This window comes from Budorcas taxicolor, chromosome 2, assembly GCF_023091745.1.
Source record: "Budorcas taxicolor isolate Tak-1 chromosome 2, Takin1.1, whole genome shotgun sequence".
NCBI classification, from domain to species: domain Eukaryota; kingdom Metazoa; phylum Chordata; class Mammalia; order Artiodactyla; family Bovidae; genus Budorcas; species Budorcas taxicolor.
Window position 1 is genome coordinate 6,690,178 of NC_068911.1, and position 23,017 is coordinate 6,713,194.

Sequence of the window (23,017 nt, forward strand, 5' to 3'; positions counted from 1 at the left end):
ACAAATTCCTGTCAGAGAGCTGCCTGAAGTAAGCACAAGAGTAGCATCTGAATAGCTCTTTATCTACGTCTTTTGGCTCTGTCAGGATTCCACTTGCGAGCCGCCTAGCCTTGTTGGAGTCTGCCCCCCGCCGCCTCCGTGTGCGCAGGCGCAAACTCTCAGCCCGGCCTCCCTCCGGCCCCGCCTCCAGACCCGCCCTCCGCCGACACGCCCCCCCTCCTTCGCGCTCTGGGGAAGGGAGATCAATGTTCAAGAGGATGTGCAGCCAATGCGCGAGCGTCTCGGAAGCGGCGCTCCGCACTGGCAGAGTAAGTCTGATGACGTAGCCACTCTCCAATCGGCACCCTGGGGGCGGGACTAAAGCCGGGCAGGGCAGGGCCGGAGGAGGAGACCGCTGGGTGGAAGCACGTGACCGCGGTCTGGAGCCGGAAGCTAGGTCTGGCTGCAAGCTCCCCCAGCACCTAGAGCTGCGATGGTAAGTGAGGACGCATGCGCGGAGTTATGCGCCGCGCCGGGGGTTCCTTACCCCTGCCCCCCAATCTCTTTGGTTGCGGGGTCTTGAGCGTGCCCTCCGGCCTCACCTCCTGTTCTCCCCGGGACTGGAAGGAAATGGAGAAGGGAGGGGTGGTGACGTAGAAGGCCAAGGAGAAGTCGCTGGGAGGGTGTGTAGAAGCTGGGGACTAGTCTGAGGGGGAGGCGCAGGCCACAGGTGGGTTTGGGGAGGGGGCCCTTGGGGTAGCAAAGGTGACGTGTGGAAAGCTGGTGGAGCCCGGGCGGAGGAGAGGACTGACGGAGGCTCAGGAGCATCAGTGTTGAAGGCCGTGTAGAGGGAAGAGGGTCTGGAAGGGCCCTGGCTGGGTAAAGAGGCCTGGAGCGGGGGCAGGGGGCACTGTCAAGAGAGGCACTCTGGTTGTCCAAGGGCCATCCTTTCGGCCTGCTGCTCACTAATTGCATCTTTACCCACCAGACTTCGGCACTGACTCAGGGGCTGGAGCGAATCCCCGACCAGCTTGGCTACCTGGTGCTGAGTGAAGGCGCGGTGCTGGCGGTGCGTTCTGGAAATGGGAGGGGCGTGCTCCAAGTACACTTGACTCTAGGATGCCTTCTAATGTTGCCCTGTTTGGCCCGATTGGGCTCTGTTCTTGGTCTTTCCCTGGTATCACGCCTGGCATGTAGGAATTAAATCAATTAGTCAATCTCTGGACTCTCAGTCTTGTAACTATGCTGAGGTAAAAGAGGTTTACTGACTTTACCAAAATCAAGCAAGTTACAGGTTTGTTGATAACTGACAATCCGCAAGTTACTGTTGAGTATGTCTTTATTTGGTATTTATTGAAGAGGCTTGGTATTTTGTTCTGTAGTACAATACAGTGTCAGCTCTAGAAGTTTTCAATCTAGCTAGAGGGACAAGGCTTAAGGCTAAAAGTTCAAAGTAGTGCATGTGGTTAACCCAGCTGAAGGAGTCCAGAAAGTGAAGGATTCAGCCCTTCATATTATAACTTGTGTTTTGGCAAGGAACCTTCCTTGGACGAGGTAAGAATTCATCTGGGCTTAAAAGATGGATAGATGACAGGAAAGAAAGAATATTCAGGGTTGGGAGGTGGACATTTTGCAGGAGTGTAACACCAGCCTATCTGAATTGGTGATGGGGTTATGTTGAAAAGATTTGGAAACATTTGGGGGAACAAGAGGATATGGTAAGGAAAGGTCCGATTGTGAAGGACTTTCAAGGCTAGGTTAACACATTTGGATTAATCTTGAAGGGTTTTTGAACAGAAACAAGCTGATGAAGTGATTGAGTAGCACTGTTCTGTTAGGCGTAAAGGTAAGCCAGAAGGGGCGGGATTCAAAAGCGGGGATGCTGTTGCCAAAATGTAGGTATGAAACCTCTGGTTGCAGTGAGGAGAAGCAAGGAGAGAAGGGGTTTTTAAAGGAAGAATTGGTTTGTCTTTGTAATGACTAGAGTTCAGTAATAAGGGGGATACTTTTCTATCCTGTAAGACTTTGACCTCAAGCCTAGAATGATGGTGCCTTAACCAGCAGGGACTTAAGAAAGGAAGTTGACTGGAGAGGGGGAGAGATAGGGGGGATTTTGATAGTGCAGCTTAAACACTAAGTTTGATATAGAATAATAGGGTAAACTCCAGGAGTTAGTGATGGACAGGGAGGCCTGGCATGCTGTGGTCCATGGGGTTGCAAAGAGTCAGACACAACTGAGCGACTGAACTGAACTGAATAGCCGTTAAATAGATAATGCCAGGAGCTAGTCTGAGCATCTTGCCCCAGTACTCTTGTGACACTCACAAGCACGTAAGATAGGTACTGATGTCCCCAGTTTACAGATGAGGAAACAGGTATAGAATCCAGCAGGAGGGCCACCTTGAGGAGGTAAGAAGTTGAGATCATTACCAGAAAAGAGGAAGCCCAGGCCACTGTGACGTCATTATTCAAGGGCCAGGTAGTCCGAAGGGGTTCAGAGAGAAAAGGGATGTTTATGTTTCAGGTTCTGCAGACAGGGTGACAAATGAGAAATGGGAAAAGATGGAGCCTGGGACTCTAGCTGTGGTGGGTGGGCACTGATCTGTGAGAATGTGATTTTTTTCAAATAAGTGGAGACAGGGAGAGAAATGAAGATTCAGGGATTGGGGAAACAGGGTCAGTAATGGACAGAAATGGATGAGAGTTCCTACTTCCTCAGGGAAGCCCAGTATTTTGGAACAAGATGGCATCAAGAGGGGCAAAATGTCATAGGGAAGTTTTAAGTTTTTCCAAAACTAGGGGTGATGTTGCAGTATTGGAAAGTGGAGACAGGTTACACAGAAGTGTTCTTGGAATTGTCTCCCAGTCTGTCCCTGATTCCTGCCCCCCTCCCTCTGTGTGCAGTCATCCGGGGATCTGGAGAATGACGAGCAGGCTGCCAGCGCCATATCTGAGCTCGTCAGCACGGCCTGCGGTTTCCGGCTGCACCAAGGCATGAGCGTACCCTTCAAGCGTCTGTCGGGTGAGCCCGGGCCTCTGGTAGTGGGGAAGGGGGGTGGGGTGCTGCTCCCCAAGGCCACTCTTCTCAGGGAGAGACACCTGTCCCCTACCAACTGCCCACCATCTCCTCTGGAATCCCTGTCTTCCCCGTGGTATTTACCCCTGTATCAGAACTATGAGAAAAGCAAGAGAAGGGAGGGGATTTAATGGAGACCTCCCATCTTCTAATCTCTGAGCTTTGAACTGTTGAATTCCTTTGGCTTTGGATCCTAGCCGGTTTGTGTGCGACCCCCACTGAGGCCCCCACAGCCCACTAACTCTCTTGCTCCCTTCCCTCTCCCGGGCCGGGGGAAGGTGCGTCTCCCCTCCAGTGGTCTTTGGAGAACACACGCTGCTTGTGACCGTGTCGGGACAGAGGGTGTTTGTGGTGAAGAGGCAGAACCGAGGCCGGGAGCCCATTGACGTGTGAGCCTGCCTGAGGGCGAGGGGCAGAGGAGGAACCTCTGTGCTGAGAAAGATGGGAACCTCCACGGCCTCTCTCTTGGTGCCACTAGAACTAAAGCTGTCTGCTCACCTGCTTCCCCACCCTGACCTGGAAGGGCAGAGGCTCAGGGACTTTGTACTCTGTTAAGGACAGTGAAGGTGAGGGGACCTCCCTTCTTCTCACCCTGCCTAATAAACATAAGTGTGATGTTCCTGGACCTGGGGATGTGTTGTGTGTATTGGGGGAGGAGAGTCATACCCCATGTGTCTTTCAGCTTCCGGGCCCTCAGCCCAGAGGCGTGGGGTGGACAGATAAAACTGGAAATCAGAAGAAAAAAAACAGGTGGGAAGGGAGCTATTTGGTATACAGGCTGGAGGGAATCTTTCTGAGCCCTTAGGTCTCTGCCGCTGCCACCAACACACAAGTAACAGTCTTTTTCTCCCTCCTGAACAGGCATTTAATAGTCTTATTTCAGTTGGAAGCAGTAGTTGGAGAATAAGTTACAGGGACAGACAGACCAAAAAAAAAACAAAACCCAAATCAAAAATCCCACACAACTTAAAGTGCTTCAGGCTGCAGACGTAAACATGAGGACGAGGGGAGGCCACCTAGCTCTCTCCCCTGACCTGAGACAGGAGGGTCGTGTCATTGTTGGGTCCCTTTACCATCACCACCCTCTGATCTCAGCCCTGCGGGTGGGAGGGAGGGAGGGAATGTCAGAGGCGGGGAAGACAACGTAAGAGGAACAAGGAAAACACCTTGTAAACTTAGAACCAGGGTGCAAGGCGGGGGGCAGGGGAGCTCCTGGAGCCCCTGCCCTGGCCAAGGGGTGGGGCCAGCCCCCCCAGGAAGTCCGGGAAATACTGTCGGCTTCACGCTGCAGCCATCCCCGGCCATTTCACAGCTTCTTCCCTCGTCCCTCATCAGTAGACACAGACAGGCGGCCCTGTGGGGGGCCCCCTCACCCTTGGTGGGAGGCTCCCCGGGGAGGCACAGCCTGTAGGGAGCACCCGCGCTGGGGGCTGTCCATTTCCGGGTGTGAGAGGGAGGCGGCCGGATGGTTTACTTGACCGGCTCCACCACCAGGACCTTGCACTCGCGTTTGGCGATCTTGTCCAGAGAGAGCACAGCCTTGTCCGGGGGCAGGTAGAGGGGGCGGCCAACAGGGGAGGCCACAGGGGGAGTGATGGCCCGGCGCTCCATCACACTGCCCGACCTGGAGGAAAGTGGAGGCTGTGGGCTCTGGCCGGACCCCAGGGTCCTGTCCTCTCCCTTCCCGATCCTGGCCTCTACCAAGCCCGCGGGGTCCTCCCCATGCAGTTCCATACCTCATGAGGTGGCTGCGGGAGGGCTGTTGGTGGGAGAAGGACTGAGAGCGGCCCAGGCTGGCCTGGTGCCTCTCCACCAAGTCCCGGACGGCAGGGCTGCTGGGGCTGCTCTTGCGAGAGAGGGGTCGGGCCTCGGGTGGCGGGTGGGACACGCTGGCAGTGAACTGCAGCTTCAGTTTCATGTGCTGGCTCAGCTGGGGTGGGGAGACATAGATCAGCCGGCCAGCTCGGCTGCCAGGTCCCCGACCCCCTTTCAGGTCATCTTCCCCACTTGACAGGCCTAAGTCGGATCTAAAGCCCACCTTCCCTCCACCCGGCTTTGTAGCACCCACCCATTTATGCTTCAGCATAGGAGCCAGCGGCCCTGACCCCTCCCACCCCGACGCTAGGCCTCACCCAGCCCACCTCGAAGAGCCCAGTCCGCAGAGCCTGGAAGGCCACACTGAAGGTAAGCGCGCTGCCCTTCCGGGAGAAGCCGAGGTTGTTGAGGGGTGTGTGGCAGACGATGGAGTCCAGGGCTGCCTGCATGGCCCGGCGCTCCTCCTCACACAGCTGCTTTCCTGAGGGGCAGAAACAGGGCCGGGAAACAGCTCTGTGCGGCCTTTCTCAGTCTGCAGGGGGCTTTCATGAGCACAGTCTTGCTTGATGCTCAGAGCCACTCTGTGGAGTAAACTGAGTATATGCTATTGTTCGCTGAACTCTATGAACAGCAGTAATAGTTACTGTGTACTGAGATCTGTTCTAACCACTCCACACATATTAACTTACTAACTTGCTGTAACAGCCCCATGAAGTAGTGGTTCCTCCATTTTAGAAATGCGAAATCTGAGGTCAGAGAGGTTAAGTAACCTACTAAAGGTCACACAGCTAAGAAACGGGAGATATTCAAGTCAAACAGGGAACCCAGCATCAGTGTCAGTGCCCTTAAAATCACTCTGCCCATGGCCTCTCTAAACTCTCCATTATGACACCATGGAGACCATCCAGGTACACAGCTGAAGCAGCCTGGCACAAGTCACCTGCCTCCATGACATCTTCCTTTCCCCTCCCCTCCTTGGGCAAGCCTGGCAGCTACCTACCAGCCTGGGCGTGCTCCGGGGTCCACACGAGCCTTACAGCAAGGAAGTCTTGGAGATTGTTGAGCAGCGTATAGGTAACAGTGAAACGCTCATAGGTCCGAACAGGGGACTCACAAGAAGCAGTCATCACAAAGCACGGGCGGTCCAGGCGGATGCTGGGCAGGCTAGAAGCCGTGAGAGAGAGGGAAGCAGGATGTGTGTGTTTCGAAACAGATGAACAGGATGGTGTCCAGCAGGGGGATTGGGGGGGGTGTCCCACAAACTCACCGGTAGTGGGTATAGATGCTCTGGGTGAAGGGCAACTTCGGCGTGGACCACTGAACCACAGCAATCAGGGGAACCTCTAGGCCCTGTCGGAGGGACAAGCAGAAACATCACCTGTATGTGATGACCTGAAGGAGAGGTTCCCTCTCCCGTTAGTTAACTCCCTGGCCTGCCTCTTCCCATTGCATTTTCTCAGCCTTTCTCCTTAAACACACCAGTCCCTTGTACTCACCTCCTTGGCCCCTGGAGGGGGCTGCTCACCCGCTCTGAGCTGAAACAGGAAGTTATGTTCCTCCAGGGCACTAAGTGGGCAGGGGAAGCAGCCAGAGGTACCAGGGAGCCGGCAGAAGGAGCCCATGGAGACTTCCCCAGATTGGTGACTAGTTGAGAAGAAAGGGACCAGAGCTGGAACTTTCCCTGCCAGAGCTCTGGGCCCTGCGGCCATGCCCAGCACTCTGCGGCCCCGCCCCTCCCAGGACCTCACCAGACATTGTCCACCAGCAGCACAGAGCCGTCGGGCATGACAGGTAGATAACTGGCATTGAAGTTTGGGAGAATGCGGATATCCCAGACAGAAATTTCCTCCTGGGAGGAGCTGTTCAGCACTGTGGGAGGTAACCAGCTCAGCTAAGAGAATCTGAACTCCTCAGACCACACCAATTCCCCCCCTAAAATGGATCTATCCCCACCGTATTGTCCAGGGCCACCCAGCCGGTGCCCTTGCTGCCACCCAAGACAGGAGCCTCTAGTCTGCTCACCCTTGAGCACCGTCAAGTGTTTTCCAGCCACAGTGAACTGGCGGCACTTCAGAACCGGAGGGGGCAGCAGAGTCAGCAGGGTGCTCACTGCAGGAGAGAGCGGAGGCTCCAGATGATGGACTGGGCACACCTCACCTCCAACCCATGGGTCCAGTCTTCCTCTCCTTGGATTGGGCACTTGCTGGTGTCACCCCCTCCACCGTCCCCACAAAATCCAGACGCTAGCAGGTCCTGTCTGCATTCTCCTCCCCACCTTGGGCCTTGAAAGCGCTCTGCTCGCCCCTGAAGGTCTCCCCAGGAGATCGGGTCTGCAGCAAGCGCAGGTAGCCTTGATCTCTGACCTCTGGTGCCTCAACCTCCCGCTTCCACACGGTCACTACAATCTAAGCACAGGGGACACGGGACCACAGTCAAGAGAAACAGCCTCAGAAAGGGCGTCTCAATTAAGACAGAGCTCCACCCCGTGCCAGCCTTACCTTGGCTTTAGGTGTCCCTGGGGGCAGTCTATCCAGTGAAACGGTGAGTGGGAAGATGACCTCATCTGTGGACACAATTGGTTCCTCCACAGGCAGCTGGGTTGCCAGAGGGGTTGAAGAGGTCAGGAGAGTCAAGGCCGCCCGCCGCGCCCGCGTCCCCTTTAAGATCTACGGTACGTGGTTCTCGCCCTCCCCTCTGCTCATCCGTCATAGGCCTCCAGCTTCCCGCTAGCGTCCCTCTCCCCTCCGGTCTTGGGAGCCCAGCAAACCGCCCCTCCGCCCTGTGTCGTGGCGCTCTGGGCTCCTCACCGTGGTCGCTCCCCCTGAGGTAGCAGGGCCTGAGCCGTGGGTGAGGAGGGGGCTGCAGCCTCGAAACAACCCCCCACCGCCAGGGTCCCCGCCCCCCGGGGGTTCGGGATCCTGGTCGCCCGAGCCACCGCCCCCGGGCGCCCCGCCTCCGGCGCTGACCGAGGCCAGGGCGGCCAGGGCGGTCGCCAGTTCCGCCCAGGCCCCTCGGGAGCCCAAGCCTGGGCCGCCCCCGACGCCGGACCCCGCACCGCCCCGGCAGCGCAGCACCAGCAGGAAGCGAACCGTCTCCCCTAGGTAGAGGTGGTTGCGCCGGGGCAGCGCCCGGTACCGGCCCGGGTCCCCCGCCAGCTCCGCGCGCGGCGGCAGCGGCACGGCCGGGAAGTACATCGAGTAGTCGCACTGGGACTCCATGGGCGGCGCGGGCCGGGGGGCGAGGTGGGCCGGGGACGGCGCAGGGCGGAGGGGCCGCTAGGGTGGTTCCGGGAGCCCCAAGTCCCGACTGGTGCTGCGCGCGGCCGGCCCGGCCCGACAGACCAGCTGGGGCCAGGAACCGGGGCAACGAACCCGGAACCGAGACCCCACGGGGCCGGAACCGGGGTGCGGGACCGAATGACTGGTGAGAAACCGGAAGCGGAAGGGAAGGGGCGTGGCTTCGGAGGCGCCGGAATTTGTAGGTGACTGGACTTTGGAGGAGAGAGGAGGGTGCGGCCGGGGTTAGGCTGCTGCAGAAGGCTAGAGTTCTTGGACTACGGAAAGAACCCCCGACAACCCCGTTTCTCCCAGGAAGATGCTCCATCCCCTTACCTTGCCGCTCTAGAGCAGGTCGAAGTTTCAAATTATTTATTCATTGAACATTTCATTCATAGTGAAATGAGCATAGCCCAGTAACAAGTGTTTCATAGAGAGGTGGACGTATTATTCCCATCCCTTGTGTCCCAGGCTTTCTCTGTCGTACTCCATGGTTAGCTCCTCCAGAAGGCCTTGGAGTGTGGCTCCAAGTGCGACTTGGACCTTCAGGGATCGGGGTGGGAAAGGGGAAGGGGCAAAAATGGGAGGGAGCCTGCTTCTCGGTCTGGGATTCCTTGGCACGGGCTGGAGGATGTAGGACCCATATTCTTGCGAAGTTCCACTGGTCCTCTGGGGAGCAGACATGCTTTCTGAGGGAAGCCGAAAGGGCATCTGGGTTCCTCACACTCATCACTGGCGCCCTATGGCTTAGCTGCTCTTCAGCCTAAGACAGTGGTTTGATGCCTAGGGGGAGGGTCGCCTTGAAGTCTTGAGGGGCAGAGAGACTGTTGGGGGGAACTGCTTGGCATCTAGCTTATCCTTGTACTGCAGCTCGGGGGTAGCCAGGCGCTCACACTCCTCCTGGTCTTGGAGGCCCAGCCCACTTCGGAGCACATAACCCAAAACCTTACCCGACCCAAACTGGAAAGGGCGGAATCGCCGGTCAGTGATGTACTTGGGGTCTAAAGCCTCACCCCCCACCAGACAGTGTTTAGCCAGGGCCTCTCGGCGAGCCCGGAGCTCCGCCACAGCACTGTCCAGCCGGCTCTGGCCATACTGCTTTATCCGGGCCCACAGGCTTCGGTTGAAGTGAACATAGAGAGCCCAGTCCAGGTTGTTCCAGGCTCGTGCCCGGGCAGTCAGCTGCCTGTCCTCAGTGGTCAGTCCACCATCGTCAGTGGTGCTTCTGCCCTGCCCACTTCCAGCCTGGGCGTTGTGCATAAAGCCCACCACATCATCTAGACCCCAGCACAGCGCATCTGCCAGCAGGACCAGTGACTCATCAAAGTACTCGGCCACCAAGACCAGGTCAAAGACAGAGTCCAGCCAGGCCAGATTCCACTGGATGAAGGATGAAGACCCCAAATCTAAAGAGGCAGGGCTGGACATCTGGCTGTGACCATCAGCAACAGTGGGAACAGGATGGAAGACAGCATTGGGATCCAGGGTGTGGGCTGGAGGGCCAGCGCCAGAAGGCAACTGGGGAGGGTTGGGGTCTCTGGAGACACGCGGATTCCCTCTCTTGGTCCTCATCTCTGGGGGGAAGGGGAGGCCAAAGTCAAACCATAGCAAGTTGCGTGCATAGTGGTCCCCCCGGGCCCCGGGTCTGTAGAAGGCTCGAGGATTGGCCAAGAAGGCAGCCAAGGATGGTGCTTTGCGGAAGGCTGATGATGTGGATTTATAGTAGGAGAAGGCAGAACGGGCCAGAGCCGCTGGGTCTCGGACAATGGAAAAGAAGAAGCTGTCAGAAGGCATGACCTGAAGTACCTGGGGAGGAGAGGAAATGGGCATAGAGAGAGTGAACTAGGGAGGAGGAAACTAAGAGCAAACCCAGTGTCCACTGACCCCCCGGCCTCTTCCAGCCTCCTCCTGACAGCTCTGCTGGGAACCCCCAGCTTCCTTCATTAGCTGCACAGATCTTGGTAAGGTACTTGACATCTCCGAGACTCCATTTACGTATCTGCAAAATGGGGACCATCATACCTTCCTTCCCAGGTGATTATGGAGGTTACATGAGATAAGGATAGGAAGGAACCCAGAATATGGGGAGCTCCTGGAGAACATTAATTTCCTCAGGCCTTTCTGTTTGCTTTGGTTGGTAACACTTGTAGGAATCACGCCTTGTGTTCACTTCTCCAACAAAAACCTATAACATGTCCACCCTCGGATTCTTGGTCACACCTCCAAGAAAGGAACTGGCTTCAGGCCTCCTCAGGAGGCTCACTGGCAGCAAGTAGATAGCAACCATAATTCTATCTCAGGTACAAGCATCAGGTGGGCAGGCCCAGCCCAGAGTGGCTGAAGGTCAGGGCACTTGTGAGGCTCCTTGGCATCTTGGAAAGCAAGAGACACCCCTGAAATGGGCACTGGGGAGCCATGGCCAATCAATAAGGAGCTGTTCTGAGTCTTGGGACGTAAGATCCCACTTCTTGGCAAGAAGGAAGGTGGGCATTGGGCTGAGCCACACCCTAGTGTGGTCCAGCAGGCAGATCCACACCAGAATCCAGGTCTGGGACTCCCTGAAGGATTTCCGCCTCTGAATGTGACTGTGGTCATTGATCGTGACTCCCTGACAAGTCCTCCAGTCTGTTCTATGAATGTGGGCATGCCTGAAGGACAAGCCTGTGAACTGTATGTCTTTGAAGGCGTAGGGGAAGAGTGCAGAGAACAGTCTGTGGCATCAGAGGGACCTGGAATAAAATTCCAATTCAGCCATTTACCAACTGGTGTAACTTTGGGCAGGTTATTGTACTTCTCAGAGCCTTTATTCCTCCATCAATAAATCTGGGTTAATACTCACTCTGAAGAATGTGGAAGTGCAGGGAACATGGGAGGCAGGCAGTAAATGGTGGTGACAGTCATCCTAAACTCCAGAGACGCCTGCCTCCGTGATTGCTGTCCTCGGTTTACCCTCAGCAGTGCCCCTCGCTGCCCGTTAGATCAGTTCACGCTGCTGCTGCTTTCTTCAGCTCCAGCTCCAACAGGACTGTCTTTGCAGCCACCGCTGAAGTACTATCACACACATACACACACACCCCACTGCTACTGTGTCTTTGAGATGTTTTGCTCTGAGAACACCCGATAGTTCCCTTACTACAAAGTCACGTCCATCCTTCCCTATAAAACCCACCTCTTGAGAAAACCCCACCTCTTTTGATGAATATTCTCGCCACAGTTCCAAAAAACAAATACACGTTCGCGCACACACATACAACAGAAGGCACTTTGGAGCAGCTGGACCTGGGTTCAAATGCTAGTCTGCAGCTTTCTGTTAACAGAGGCCAGTCCCTTAGCCTTTCTGAGAGTGAATCTCCTCATCTGTGTAGTGGGGACGCTTATGCCTTCCTGGCAGTGTGACGGTAAGATGACTACCCAGCACTCAAGACGTGTTCAGTGAAAGTTCGCTCTTTCCCTGTGTGTTTTCATTTGCCCACTGATTTTCCTCCTCCGAGAGCTCTCCCGTGTGTGTGCACTCATCTCCCCGTTTAGAGCTGAGGCTGGGGGCAGGGAAGGGAGACCGGGACTGGGCTAGAGTTTGGCATATAGCTGATCCTCAGAATCTGGCAGACATGGTGAAGGGAGTGAGAGGAAGATGGCTCCCAAGGCAGTGACTGTGCAGGGACCCTGGTGGGGTCAGTGGGAGAGGCCAGGAAGGGCCAGGGGCACCTGGAGGGAGGGTTGGAGAGGGGTGAGAGTTGGCAGGGCACTGATGCCAGCAGGCTAAATGGATCAAGGAAAGGGACTCTAGTAAATTCTAGATGGGAGAAGGCAGAACTTCAGATGCCAGAAAATTCTGAGGAAGGGACAGCTGAAGAGAACAGGACTGCCACCTTTGTGGCCCCCCAGCCCAACTTTTGGGTACGGAGATGCCTGGGGAGCCCCCAGGCCTGGGGTCTCCTCCCCTGGTGGTCTTGGCTACAGGGCCGAGCCCATTTCTCCCCAGTCCCTCCCACCTCCTCAACACTCCTCACCTCTTTCAGGTTGAACCTCATGTGATGACAGAGGATGTGGAAAGGGGGCTGGGTGCCTCCGCTCTGAGGCCGGTAGCCTTTGACCCGAGAGGCCTGGAAAAGTCTTGGGTAGCCGAACTGGTAGCGGGCAGGGAGGGCGAAGCGCAGCCCGTGTCGGTCCCCATAGCGGTGAAGCAGACTCAGCACAGAGCTGCTCCCGGATTTATGTGTCTTCAGGAACACAAGGCGCTGCCGCGGTGGGCAGGACGGAACAGCCGGTCCCGGGGATGAGGCCCAGAAATGTCGGAGCTGCAGCCCGGGTAGCCTGGGGAGAGATGGGAGGGGAAGCGTCCTGTCCCTCACCAGCAGGTGGATGGGTGTCTCGTGGAGCCAGGAAGGCATGGCGTGTTCTCTGAGTCCCCAAGAGTCACAGCCCCAGGTGGGACAGACAAGAGCACGTGGGGCATCTGGGGGCCGTTGGGACAAGATGGGAACTCACCTTCTCTGGAAGGGACCCCCCCAGAGCTGGAGGGCAAATCCGATGGTCATGAAGACTCCCAGAGCCACCCCTAGGCTCCGGGGCCCCCAGAGGCGCATGGTCCTGGTGGGAGACAGAACGCCCATGTGGCACAGGGAAGGGTGACACTAGAGAGGGACAGGGCAAGGGCCAGGCACAGAGGCAGAGACAGCTGGAGACCGCCGTGGAGCCGCGGAAGGCGCTCGTTCGAGTTCGGGGGTTCATTCCCCAGGCCTACTCGCAGCCCCGGTTGAGTCTGCCCCCTGAGTTAGCAGATTTTTGCCTCCGTCAGCGTCTAGAAGGGAAATGAGGGGGAAGGAGGGGAATCTAAGGAGCGGGTAAGAGCCTTCGCTCATGCTGCTGGGCAGCCGCGACCTCATTGCAGGCAGGGGGGCAGGAGGGGAGCCGTCTCTACACCCAGAGCTTCCAGGTGCCCCATGACTGCAGCTCTGCTGTCAGCTGCAGCTCCCTCCAACCTCCAAGGACAGTTTCGCCCCAAGCCCCAGGGATTTGGAAGTGAAAGGGAGGCAGATCAGACCAGTCCACTCGTACCAGGGAGATGGACATCTCCAGGCCCCGGGCCACCTCCTCTGCCCCTCCGACTGTGACAGGTCTGGACGTGGCGGCCCCCTCTGAGGCTGAGAGGGGAAGCCTTAAGGAGGGCCTGACAGGGCACACGGCTTAGAAACCCGGGGAAGTGAGACCGCAGGAAGGACTTTGTAAGGAGTTAAGAGTCGACCGGCTCATTTAAGCTCAGGCATCCTTTCCCTCCCTCGGCAGCGCCGCGGGCAGACCCCAGTGTGTGAGAGCGACCTGGGGGGTGTAGGGTTGCTTAGGAAGCCCAGATCCCAGCCATAACCACCCCCCCAAAACACACCCCCGTTCCCACTTTCCAATCCCAGCAGGGCACCCAGAGGGGATTGAGAGGGTGGGGCTGAGGAGAGAAACTTTGACACAAAGATAACAAGACAAAAAAAGTGGACGCTGAGCTTTGAATTCCTTCTCAGGCCCCAGCTTCCCAGTCACTTGGGAGTCCGGACCTGCCCCGTCATTCCAATCCACAGCCACGGGCCACAGCCCGCTTTCCAACAAGCCCTGACAGCCCCCATTCCAGGATGAGCCCAAAGCGACCCCAGGCAGAGAACCCACACTTGCTACCTAGAGACCCGCCCCCTCTGGCATCACCCTCCACCCCGGCTTCCTCCCCCAGCCCAGCCCCAGGGTCCAGCCCCGTACCGCACCCCCTCCCAAGTTTAGATTTCTTGTCTTCCTTCCATCCATCTCTGTCTCCTCCCACTGCCTCCAATTCCAGCCCTCGGACCCCTCCAGCTTTGGGGATTTGCTCAGTCTGTTGCCAACCCTGGGTTGGCTCCCTCTGGGGTTCTCTGTGAAGCCCCTCACGACCCCTCCCATCAATTCTAGAGTCTTCCACTGATCTAGGCCTCAGCTTCGCTTGCCGACTCACCAGACCACCTGAGAAGCAGCTGGGAAATCCGGGTCTGGCCCTCCCGCCCGCCCCAGCCAACGCCCGGTTCCTCGCTCAGCTTTACTTTCTCCATAAACTTTCTCGGCGCCCAGGCTCCTCCCCCTCCCTCCCTTTGTCCCGCCAGTCCGTGCAGCTGATTCGGTTTTGACCGAATTCGGCGTCTCTGGGTCTCTACTTCCCCAAGTCTTTCCTTCTTTTTCAGGGCACCCAGCCTGCCCTTAGCAGACACTTCTACCCTCCTTTTGCAATTGTACTTTTTCTTTCAGCTTTCTGCAGAACAGAAGACTCATTCAGGCGACTGAAAGAAAAAAAGAAAAGACGGTAACAGAGTTGAAAGCAGACTTTATCAAAGATATGACAAGGTAGCCAGAGAAAACTTCACAGAGAAGGACGAGGTGGGAGCCGAGGGGGCCCACCCACCCTGAAGGCAGAGAGCGGTAGTATGGTGATATTAATGATGCCTTGGGTCCAAAAGAGTTTTGCTAGTCTCCAGAATTCTCCCCATTTTGCAGATGAGTATTCAGACCCAGAGAGTGGACAGCTTGCCCAAATTCAATCCCAAGGGACAGGTTCCAAGATAAGGAGGCAGAAAATGAACTGCTGGTCACAGAGACTCTGGGGCTTAAGGTACAGAAAGTCACACACCAGGTCCAACAAACTAGCCATTTATTGACAGAATAAACACTGAGTTGGACACTGACACATGAAATGGGGATGCTTGTGAAGGATGTGGGTGGCAGAGACCATGAGATGTGGGTCTTTGTTTTTTGATATTTTAGTTTAAGAAAGTGATACTGAAAAACTCAAAAGAATCCAGGCCCATAGATCCTGACATCCTATTCCCCTGCCCTGCACCTCATAAGCGCCCAGCATTGTCTATTTCTGAGTTTCTGAGACCGGGTGCCCCACCCGTTCCACTTTCAACTTCTTTCAAACCCCACCCCTCCCAACTGCAACTCGAAAACTCCTCCCTTTTTCCCTGTTGGGGCTCACCACCAACCTAACCACGGAGGCTGGGTTGGAGAGACCATACCTCCTTCCTAAATAAATACCCCCAGTCCTTCCTCCCCAGATAGCAAATGAAAAAATAAATATTGTGAACACCCACCCCCAACCCACCAATGGAAATCTGGATTTGGGGCCCCAGCCATTCACCCAAAACGTCCCTCTCTATCCTCTCTGCAGCCCCCTTCGACTCCTCTCCCAACCCAGACGATGGGGGAGAGGGGAAGGGCCATGAACCCTCCCGATGCCAGGGCACCCCTCCCCTGTTATCGAGGTCCAAGCAGGGCTAGGGCTAAGAGGAAGAGAATGAGGAGGGGTTGTGTGTGAAAACCAACAGACGTCCCTCCAGTCCTGGTTCGGTCCTGGCTGTGGCGGATAATGACACCTCCTCCTTTGCCCCCGGCACCTTCCCTTCGAGGAGGGCGCGGAGCTCTCGCTGGGGGGGCCACAGCTGCTGCGCCAGCCATCCAGTCATCTGCATAGTGTTGTCCCTCTCCAGAGCCGCTAGCGTCCTCTGGAGGGAGAGCGAGGATCGGAAACAGACAGGGATGGTGAAGAGAAGTAGCGTGAGAAGGTGCAAGAAACAGCGACAGGCAAGGCGGAAAAGACAAAAACAGTGAAAGGTTGGGGCAGGGGCAGGCAGGGTGAGAGGAGGGAGAAAGTGAGTGACAGGAAGGCGAAGAAAGAGATCAGACAGACATGGAAATAAGGCAACGAGACACAGGAAGAGACGAGACAGAGACAAACAAGAGCGACAGATGGGGAGAGAGGATAAACAGGAAAAGACAGAGAAAACAGACACAGAAGCAGCGAGCAGACGGGAAGAGGAGTGGGGGAGGAGAGACAAAGAGAGACGGTGGGAGTGAAGGGAAAAAAATGTATGTCAGTGCCTTGCATCTCTGGCAAATTCTACTTTGGGGAGCCAGCCCTGTGGCACCCGCATCCCACTTCCCCGCCTCCCTGGATTGCCGTCTCTTCCCACAGCCCACCCTCGGGAGCTTCCCACCCCTCCCTCTGTAAGAATGCTTTGGTGTCTCCCCCAAGGGACCGTGAACTCAAGCGTAGACATCTTCTCCTTGGCCTTCCACTCCCTACCTTTGAGGTAAGCGCTCAATACCGGCGTGTGAACTGCCTGAGTGAATGAATGAATGGTAACTGAGACGCGAGGGGAGGGACTACAGACGCAGGGGGCGGGGCTGCGGGTTGGCCTGCGTCCAATGAAAGCGCGGCGGAGCGAGGTCCTCGGGGCGTCCGCGGGTCTCACCCCAGTCTTCCAGCTCCAGGTCGCGTCCCAGGGCGGCCGCTTTCATCCTGGTCGTGGTGGCTCGGAGCTGCAGCCGCCGCCTCCGCGTCTGGAGGTCGGGGCTTGAGGCTTCTGCATCCAGCTCTGGGTTGTCGAGCTTCCCGGCCTGGAAGCCGACCACGGGCGACAAGTACCTGCGAACAGAGCAGCCCCGGAGGTTCCCGCTCCACCCCGGGCCCGGAGTCAGCCTCGCCCGCCCGCGCGCCCGCAGCCCACCGCCCGGCTCTCACCGGCCTGGTCCAGCTCCGGTCCAGCAAGGCGCCGCCTCCTGCGAGAGGTCCGCCGCCACGCGGGGGTCCCCGCACACAGTCTGGGGCAGCCCGGCCCAGATGCCCCTCACCCGGCCCAGACGCTCGCGGAGCTCCCACACCTGGACGTAAAGAGAGCCGGCCAGGCGGAGATGGAGGGCGCGCCCCTGTCCCCCGCGCTTGCGCCCCTGTCCCCCGCGCTTGCTCCCCTGCCGCGGCCGCACGCCACTCACCAGCCGGGGTAGGCTGGCGCCTGCAGCCGTCGTCGGCCGCTCCTCCTCCGCCGCCGCCGCGGACCAGAAGCGACCCACCTCCTCCCTTGGGGCTGGGGCACGGCGGGCGCGAGCCCGCGCTGGCTGGGGGCTCCCGCATTCCTGGAATACCTTTGGCACCCGGAAGAGACCCCACACAGTTATCCCGCGGTAAAACCCACACCCCAACACGCCAAGCGTCCTTGACACCCCAGTTTATCCAGAGACCCTACAGTGTCTCCCTAACACCCCACATGTCCTCCCACCCCAGGGCCTCCCCGCCATGCTTCTCCCTCCTGTCCTCCCACCAGCTCCCAGTCTGACACTCCCACTCTTCCTGTGGCCCCTGTACCTGGGCTGACACCCCTACACTGTTCTCCTGCAAATGCATCAAGCCTTCTGAGATCTTCACCCCGATGGACTGGGCTGCCAGCTCAAAAGAAAAGGGGCCTTGGATCTTGTCGGCTAGGAACAGGAGACCATCTTGAAAGAGGGTAAGACAGAGAAAGGGTTAAATGACGGGCTATCCAGGGAGATACTCACTGAAGTGGGATGTTGCCACAAATCCTGACCCAGGCCTTGGAGGGGAGCAGCGGATCTTAGATTGGGGGGAGGACTGACATGAGAAGAGCCCCCCTCATCCTCTCCACTCAACACTGCCGAACACTCCCTCCCCAGTCCACCCTGCCCACCCCACACAGACAGCCATCTCAGGCTTTCCTGAATCCCCTCACCCAGATAGGGCCCCCAGTCAGGATCCAGTCCTTGGCTGCCGATACAGCCATAGGCCACGTTGAGGCAGAAGCCCCGGCAGGGTGGCAGCGAGGGGACCCCCCGGCAAAGGGGGCAGCCTGTCAGACGCATCACAGCCCGCTTGCAGCCTTCGGACAGCGGCATCTGGGAGCAGAGAGCAGGGCTGTGTCATCCACAAACACTTGGCTGCCCTCAGCCAAGCCTGGTGCTGGGCACAGAGAGAAATCAAATACCCCGTCCCGCCTTTCCCAGGCTCTAAGTGTGGAGCTGGGTGTGAATCTCTAGGGTTGATGACCCCACGCAGCAGCAGGAGTGACCCCAGGACTGAGCCAGACCTGAGGAGGGAGGCTCCTAGGGGCCGGGCTGCACATCCTGCTTCTTGGGAGAGATGGACCAGAGGGGCAGTGAGGGGCCTGAGAAAAGGTTCAAGGACAAGAGTGAGCCCATCATGGTTGAGAGGAGAATGAGGATGCAGGAAGTAAGGCTGGGAGGCCAAGGAGAGAATGGGCAGTCGAGAGAGGGCCTTGAAGGCCAAGCCAGGAATCTGGCCTCTAGGAAGGAGCAACTGAGGGGCCCTGGAGAAAACCAGGGGGGCCAGTGGGCCAATCTCAGAGAGGCTATGGAGACGAGCAGGTCCCAAGAGGCTAGCAGAGGGTAAGAGTCATCAGAGGGCAGAAGAGGGTCAGAGGTGGGAAGAGTCATGGGTCATGATGCAAGAAAGACTCCAGTCTTCCTGATTTACCCAGGATGCCAGGGCTTCATGGCTGATAAGGGAAGGCCAGGCCTCTCCTGTCAGCTGGCACCTGACTCTTCTTCATGGGGCCTCTCCCACTTCTCTCCCTCCCTGGGCCCCACCCATACTCAAGGCCCTTCTAACCTTAAGTGTTTCGCTGACCACATTTCTTCCAATCTCCAGGCCTTGGACAAAGGCCCGGGCCGCCACCAGGGCCCGGGTTATCTGGAGGAAGGGAAAGGTGAGAAAAACCACCGGACTGTTGAGGGTCAGTCAACACTGGGGCCAAGAGACTGCACCAAAGGGATGAGCAGTGGGACCAAGGTTTGTAGGTTATCTTTGGGTGATTAGGAATGTCAGGTGGTTCCAGGAGGCATGTTCAAGAATATCAAAGAATTCAGAGTCTGGCAGGACCAAGGGGAACTGGGCTTGGGAAGAGGTGGAAGGGATTACATTTTACAGGACTTGGAGATAGAGGGACTTATATTGGAACAATGCTGAATCTGAAGCCAGGAGACCTGGGTGTGAAACCTAGCTCCACCCCTTACTGGCTGTGAGACCTTAACCTCTTCAAGGTTCAGTTTTCTCATCGGTAAAATAGGAATGTGAACATCTACTTCATAGAGTTATGACAATTAAATGAGACACTATAAATGAAAATCCTTAAATAGTGTTGAACCAGCGTTCAATACACTCACAACTCACACTCACACTACACAGCTGAACCAGAGGAAGTCAAGATATTGGGAATACGGATGAGTTATCAGAAAGGGGTGGGGCAGGGAGCAAAAGCAGATGAGTGGGTGAACCACTAGTATGAAACTAAGACACAGAATTGGGGGGCGGGGCTCCAGTCAAAGGAAACCAAGGAGAACTGGGTCAGGCAGAGGTGACTGGGGCTCAAGATAGGGATCATCAGGTCAGGGGTGACTGGGGCATAAAAAGGGGGTCACTGAGTTGGAGGTGAGTGGTACACAGTTCAGAGGTCACTAGGTCAAAGGTGGCTGAAGCTCAGGCCTTGGGGCCCCTCACCTGCAGGCGGAGGCGGCGGGGTGAGTCCCCAAAAGGCTTCAGAGAGTCATCAGCAGAAGAGGCCAGGCGTGTGAGGCAGAACAGGTAGTCGGGGGAGAAGATGTACTGTGGGTGCAGCAGGGGGAACATTTTCTCCAGGAGCTGAGCCCAGAAATCCACCAACGCATCATCTAACCCCTCACCGGACCTCTCATAGTAGTCCCGTAGCCGAGAGAACAGACCACTGAACAAGGGGGTGTGCTGGGCATACAGGCGGCCGAAGGAGCGGTGGGAGAGCGTGGACAGGGAGTGCTCGGCTGAGGAGAGCATCTCCCGGAAAACCTCTGTGGCAAGTGCAGAGAAAGAGATGCGAGGTGGGGTGAAGCCAGGGTAGGACAGAAAAGTGAAAAGGCAGAGGCAAGAAGAAATGGGCATGGGGAGAAAAAGGAAAAACGAGTTAGAAATTAAACAACCCTTAGAGGTCTGGGCAGACGGGGGGTGGGACAGTACCCTGTGAGAGCGTAGGGTGGGGATGTGGGGGCTAAACCGGGGCTGGAGTGCCTTTGGGTTGAGTCAGGAGTAGGTACAGGAAGCTTGTGGGGGTCATGAGCTCAGAGAGAAGGTATGAAGCCAGGTTTGGGGGCGCCAGTTCCTCACCATCAAATTTTCTGTGTCGGGCAGCCAGTGTGTGAACCAAGAAGGAACCATTCTCCTCCACCAGGCCTCGGAAGGTGGCCTCAGTTTCCCAGGTCAGCCTCTGCTCTATCTCACTGGAACAGCAAGTGTACTCCTGGGGACAAATCCGGAGGTGTTCACCTGGACACAAGACATGAAGGAATGGTGGGAAGTGATGTGAAATTCCTTCCTTCTCCTGCCCATCTCCGGGGGCCATCCTTTCTCTTCCAGCTGTCTGGTTTCTTTTCTATTGTCTGCCACCTCATTCCTACCTGGTCCTACCCCCTCCTTATTGTCCCCTCACCCATCCCAAGTTCACTGCCTTTAGGCATGGGATCAAATAGGAGTGGGCCAATTTAGTGATCAGAGGGTCCTCAGGTAGCCTGCCTAACATCACACACCCCAGGCCTCAAAGGACATACAGATGGTTTCAATGGGAAGAATGGGGTTTGGAGGGGTGGGGTTACCTGGTAAGAAAGCAAGCATTATCATACAAGGGACTCATGGAAACAGCGAGGGAAACAAATTAGGCGGTGAAGAAAAAAACACAGAGGGGTTGCTAATTATTAGAAAGGGATTCCTGGGGTGAGGGTGGAGTAAGAGAGCTGTTATGTGAAGGGGAGTGTTATTGTGATCCTGGTAAGTTCCGGAGGAGAAGAGACATTATTACCGTGAGAGGAAAGGATTACTATAACGGCCACTCTGAAAGGGAAGAGAGTTATTGTGAGATGGGGAGAACCGGCCCCCGCCCCCTCCCTCGCCCCCAATTCTCTAGTCTCCCTCTTTCTCCTCACCTGAGATCAGGGCGGGAGGGAGTACGCTTAAGCTATATCCCCGGGCCCCCAGAATCTGCCGGGTCTCAGTGCAACTCCGGGTGACCTTTGCCTCGATACCGGGTCCAGGACCAGGACCGGGACAGAGGGGCAACAGCAGAAGCAGAAGAGAGCGCAGCGCGTACATAGCTGCTGCTGCCACCTTGGGACCGCAAAGCGGGTCGTAAGGAGGAAAGAAGAGCCGTCCGAATTCAGAAAGCCGGTTCTCTGCCACAGGACCGTCCTGCCGGCCAGAGAAAGAGCGCGACCTCGGAAAAGTGGACCGGGAGCGCGATCGCTGGACCAAGGCGGCATCTGCCGAGACAATGGGAGCCGGGAGCCGGACAGGAGGCGGGGCCCGGGGCGGGGCCCCGCCAATAATGGTAAGGAGCCGAGTTTAGGGGCGGGGTCAAGGAGAAATTAAGCCAATGTACTGGGGAAGCTCGGCCGCGGGGCGGGACTCGGCAGGACTAGGAGGTTAGGGGAGGGGTGTGGTCTTCCTCTGAGGCGTGGCTATCTACATCGAAAGGCGGGGCCTGGGTGGAACCCAGCCTATGGTAGTTGAGAAGCCAGACTAAAAGGGTTACTACTAGGGCAGTGTGAAGCCCAGCCAATGGAGGGGGAATTTGGGGGCTGGGCTGGGGTGGAGCCAGGAGGAGCCGAGTTAAAGCAGGTGGCCAGCGCGCGGGAGCCCACGTGATACGGCTGCAAGCTTGAGAGCTCGTGGCTGCACGAGGCTGCTGGAGTGGCGTGGCTAGAACGTGGTGAGCACGAGCTAGCACACTCTCAAGTCTCGCGACAACTTGCAACCCTAGGACGAGCCGTTGGGCTAGCGCCTGCGCACGACACGCCTCGCGCCTTCCCGCGTTTTTCTGGATTCGTCTGCCACCAAGAGGGACGGGGGCGTGACCACAGAGACCTGAGGGACCGGAGACGGTGACTTTTCCTCAAAGCTGCTCGGCCAGAAGTCGCTGTCCCGGGCTGTCACAGTGAGGCTCCCCTTTCACCCAGGCGTTCTCCGTCCCCCGCACTGAAGCCCTGAAAGACCCTCCCTCCCCCATGGCTTCTTCCACAGAGGCCAGGAATCCCAGCCCCGGAAGACAGATAATCACTCTTTTGAGCGGTTAGACGGCTCTGTAACCCAAATAAACTAAACCAGGGTGGGGTACAGAGCCTCTTCTGGAGACGTGAAGAACGCGAGCTTTTCGTGACTCCTTCAGCATTTCCGGCCAGGTTTTGATGGCGCCTCCAGCCCCAAATCGTTAAGGGCGTCCCAGTCTGGTCCTTGTCGGGGGGAGGTTCTTACCTTGCAGAAATGGAAGTTTATGTGCCTTTGTAGGGGGATGGGGGGTTATTTTCTTATTTTTCTTGTCTTTTGTTTGCCCCATGGGAGCTGGTTCCGTTTTACAGGCTCCTCTGAATCGTGGGGAGAGAAGGGTGTGTTTTAAACTACCCTGGTGTGTGCCTTGCTCGAGGCTTGGGGAGCATCTTCAAACCCAAGGATGGCGGTGGCGTCTTGAACTCCCTGATGCCTTGGGTCAGGAAGCTCTCGGTCGTTTTTTAGGCTTTTTTTTTTTTTTTTAAACGTGTTGTGCCAATCTCTGCTGTACAGCAAAGTGACTCAGTTATACACAGACATGCATTTTATTTTTGCCGTGGATTATTTTTGAAGTCTTTAAAAAATAATTCGTTATTTATTTTTGGCTGGGCCTTTGTTTCTGCCAAGGCTTTTCTCTAGTTGTCGCGAGCAGGCGCTACTTTTTAGTTGCCGTACCAGGGCTTCTCATTGCGGTGGCTTTTGTTGGGGAGCACAGGCCCTAGGCCAAGTGGGCTTTAGTAGTTGCGGCTCCTGGGATCTAGAGCACAGGTTCCGTAGTTGTGGCGCATGGGCTTCGCTGCCCGACAGCATGTGGGGTCTTCCTGGACCAGGGATGGAACCCATGCCACCTGCACTGGCTGGCGGATTCTTTATCACGGAGCCACCAGGGAAGCCCCATTTTTAAAGTGTTTTTTGGTAACAGTATTGCTTCTGTTTTATGTTTTGGTTTTTTTGGCTGGGAGACATGTGGTATCTTAGGTCCCTGACCAG

The 23,017-nt window shown here is 56.7% G+C and overlaps 4 protein-coding genes across 4 annotated transcripts; 1 reads left to right on the forward strand and 3 right to left on the reverse strand.

The window, feature by feature from the left end:
• The first annotated feature begins 371 nt into the window (after positions 1 to 371).
• LAMTOR4 (late endosomal/lysosomal adaptor, MAPK and MTOR activator 4) lies at positions 372 to 3,680 on the forward strand. The gene is made up of 4 exons (XM_052635456.1): positions 372 to 475; positions 968 to 1,048; positions 2,884 to 3,001; positions 3,351 to 3,680. Exons 1-4 carry the CDS (start codon positions 473 to 475, stop codon positions 3,446 to 3,448), a joined length of 300 nt encoding a protein of 99 aa, XP_052491416.1. The 5' UTR covers positions 372 to 472; the 3' UTR covers positions 3,449 to 3,680.
• A 235-nt stretch (positions 3,681 to 3,915) lies between these two features.
• TRAPPC14 (trafficking protein particle complex subunit 14) lies at positions 3,916 to 8,268 on the reverse strand. The gene is made up of 11 exons (XM_052661906.1): positions 7,678 to 8,268; positions 7,369 to 7,464; positions 7,146 to 7,275; positions 6,893 to 6,979; positions 6,619 to 6,739; positions 6,367 to 6,514; positions 6,138 to 6,220; positions 5,871 to 6,034; positions 5,197 to 5,351; positions 4,792 to 4,985; positions 3,916 to 4,679 (listed from the first exon to the last, which is right to left on the reverse strand). The coding sequence occupies exons 1-11, from the start codon at positions 8,086 to 8,088 to the stop codon at positions 4,526 to 4,528; spliced, it is 1,743 nt and encodes a 580-aa protein (XP_052517866.1). The 5' UTR covers positions 8,089 to 8,268; the 3' UTR covers positions 3,916 to 4,525.
• A 660-nt stretch (positions 8,269 to 8,928) lies between these two features.
• GAL3ST4 (galactose-3-O-sulfotransferase 4) lies at positions 8,929 to 14,199 on the reverse strand. The gene is made up of 4 exons (XM_052661920.1): positions 14,117 to 14,199; positions 12,634 to 12,946; positions 12,156 to 12,459; positions 8,929 to 9,951 (listed from the first exon to the last, which is right to left on the reverse strand). The coding sequence occupies exons 2-4, from the start codon at positions 12,756 to 12,758 to the stop codon at positions 8,929 to 8,931; spliced, it is 1,452 nt and encodes a 483-aa protein (XP_052517880.1). The 5' UTR covers positions 12,759 to 12,946; positions 14,117 to 14,199.
• Positions 14,200 to 15,408: 1,209 nt separating this feature from the next.
• On the reverse strand, positions 15,409 to 21,076 carry GPC2 (glypican 2). Its single transcript, XM_052636235.1, has 10 exons — positions 20,911 to 21,076; positions 20,099 to 20,257; positions 19,463 to 19,785; positions 18,575 to 18,655; positions 17,679 to 17,841; positions 17,297 to 17,427; positions 16,927 to 17,076; positions 16,676 to 16,815; positions 16,407 to 16,579; positions 15,409 to 15,656 (listed from the first exon to the last, which is right to left on the reverse strand). The coding sequence occupies exons 1-10, from the start codon at positions 21,074 to 21,076 to the stop codon at positions 15,409 to 15,411; spliced, it is 1,734 nt and encodes a 577-aa protein (XP_052492195.1).
• Between the last annotated feature and the right edge of the window lie 1,941 nt (positions 21,077 to 23,017).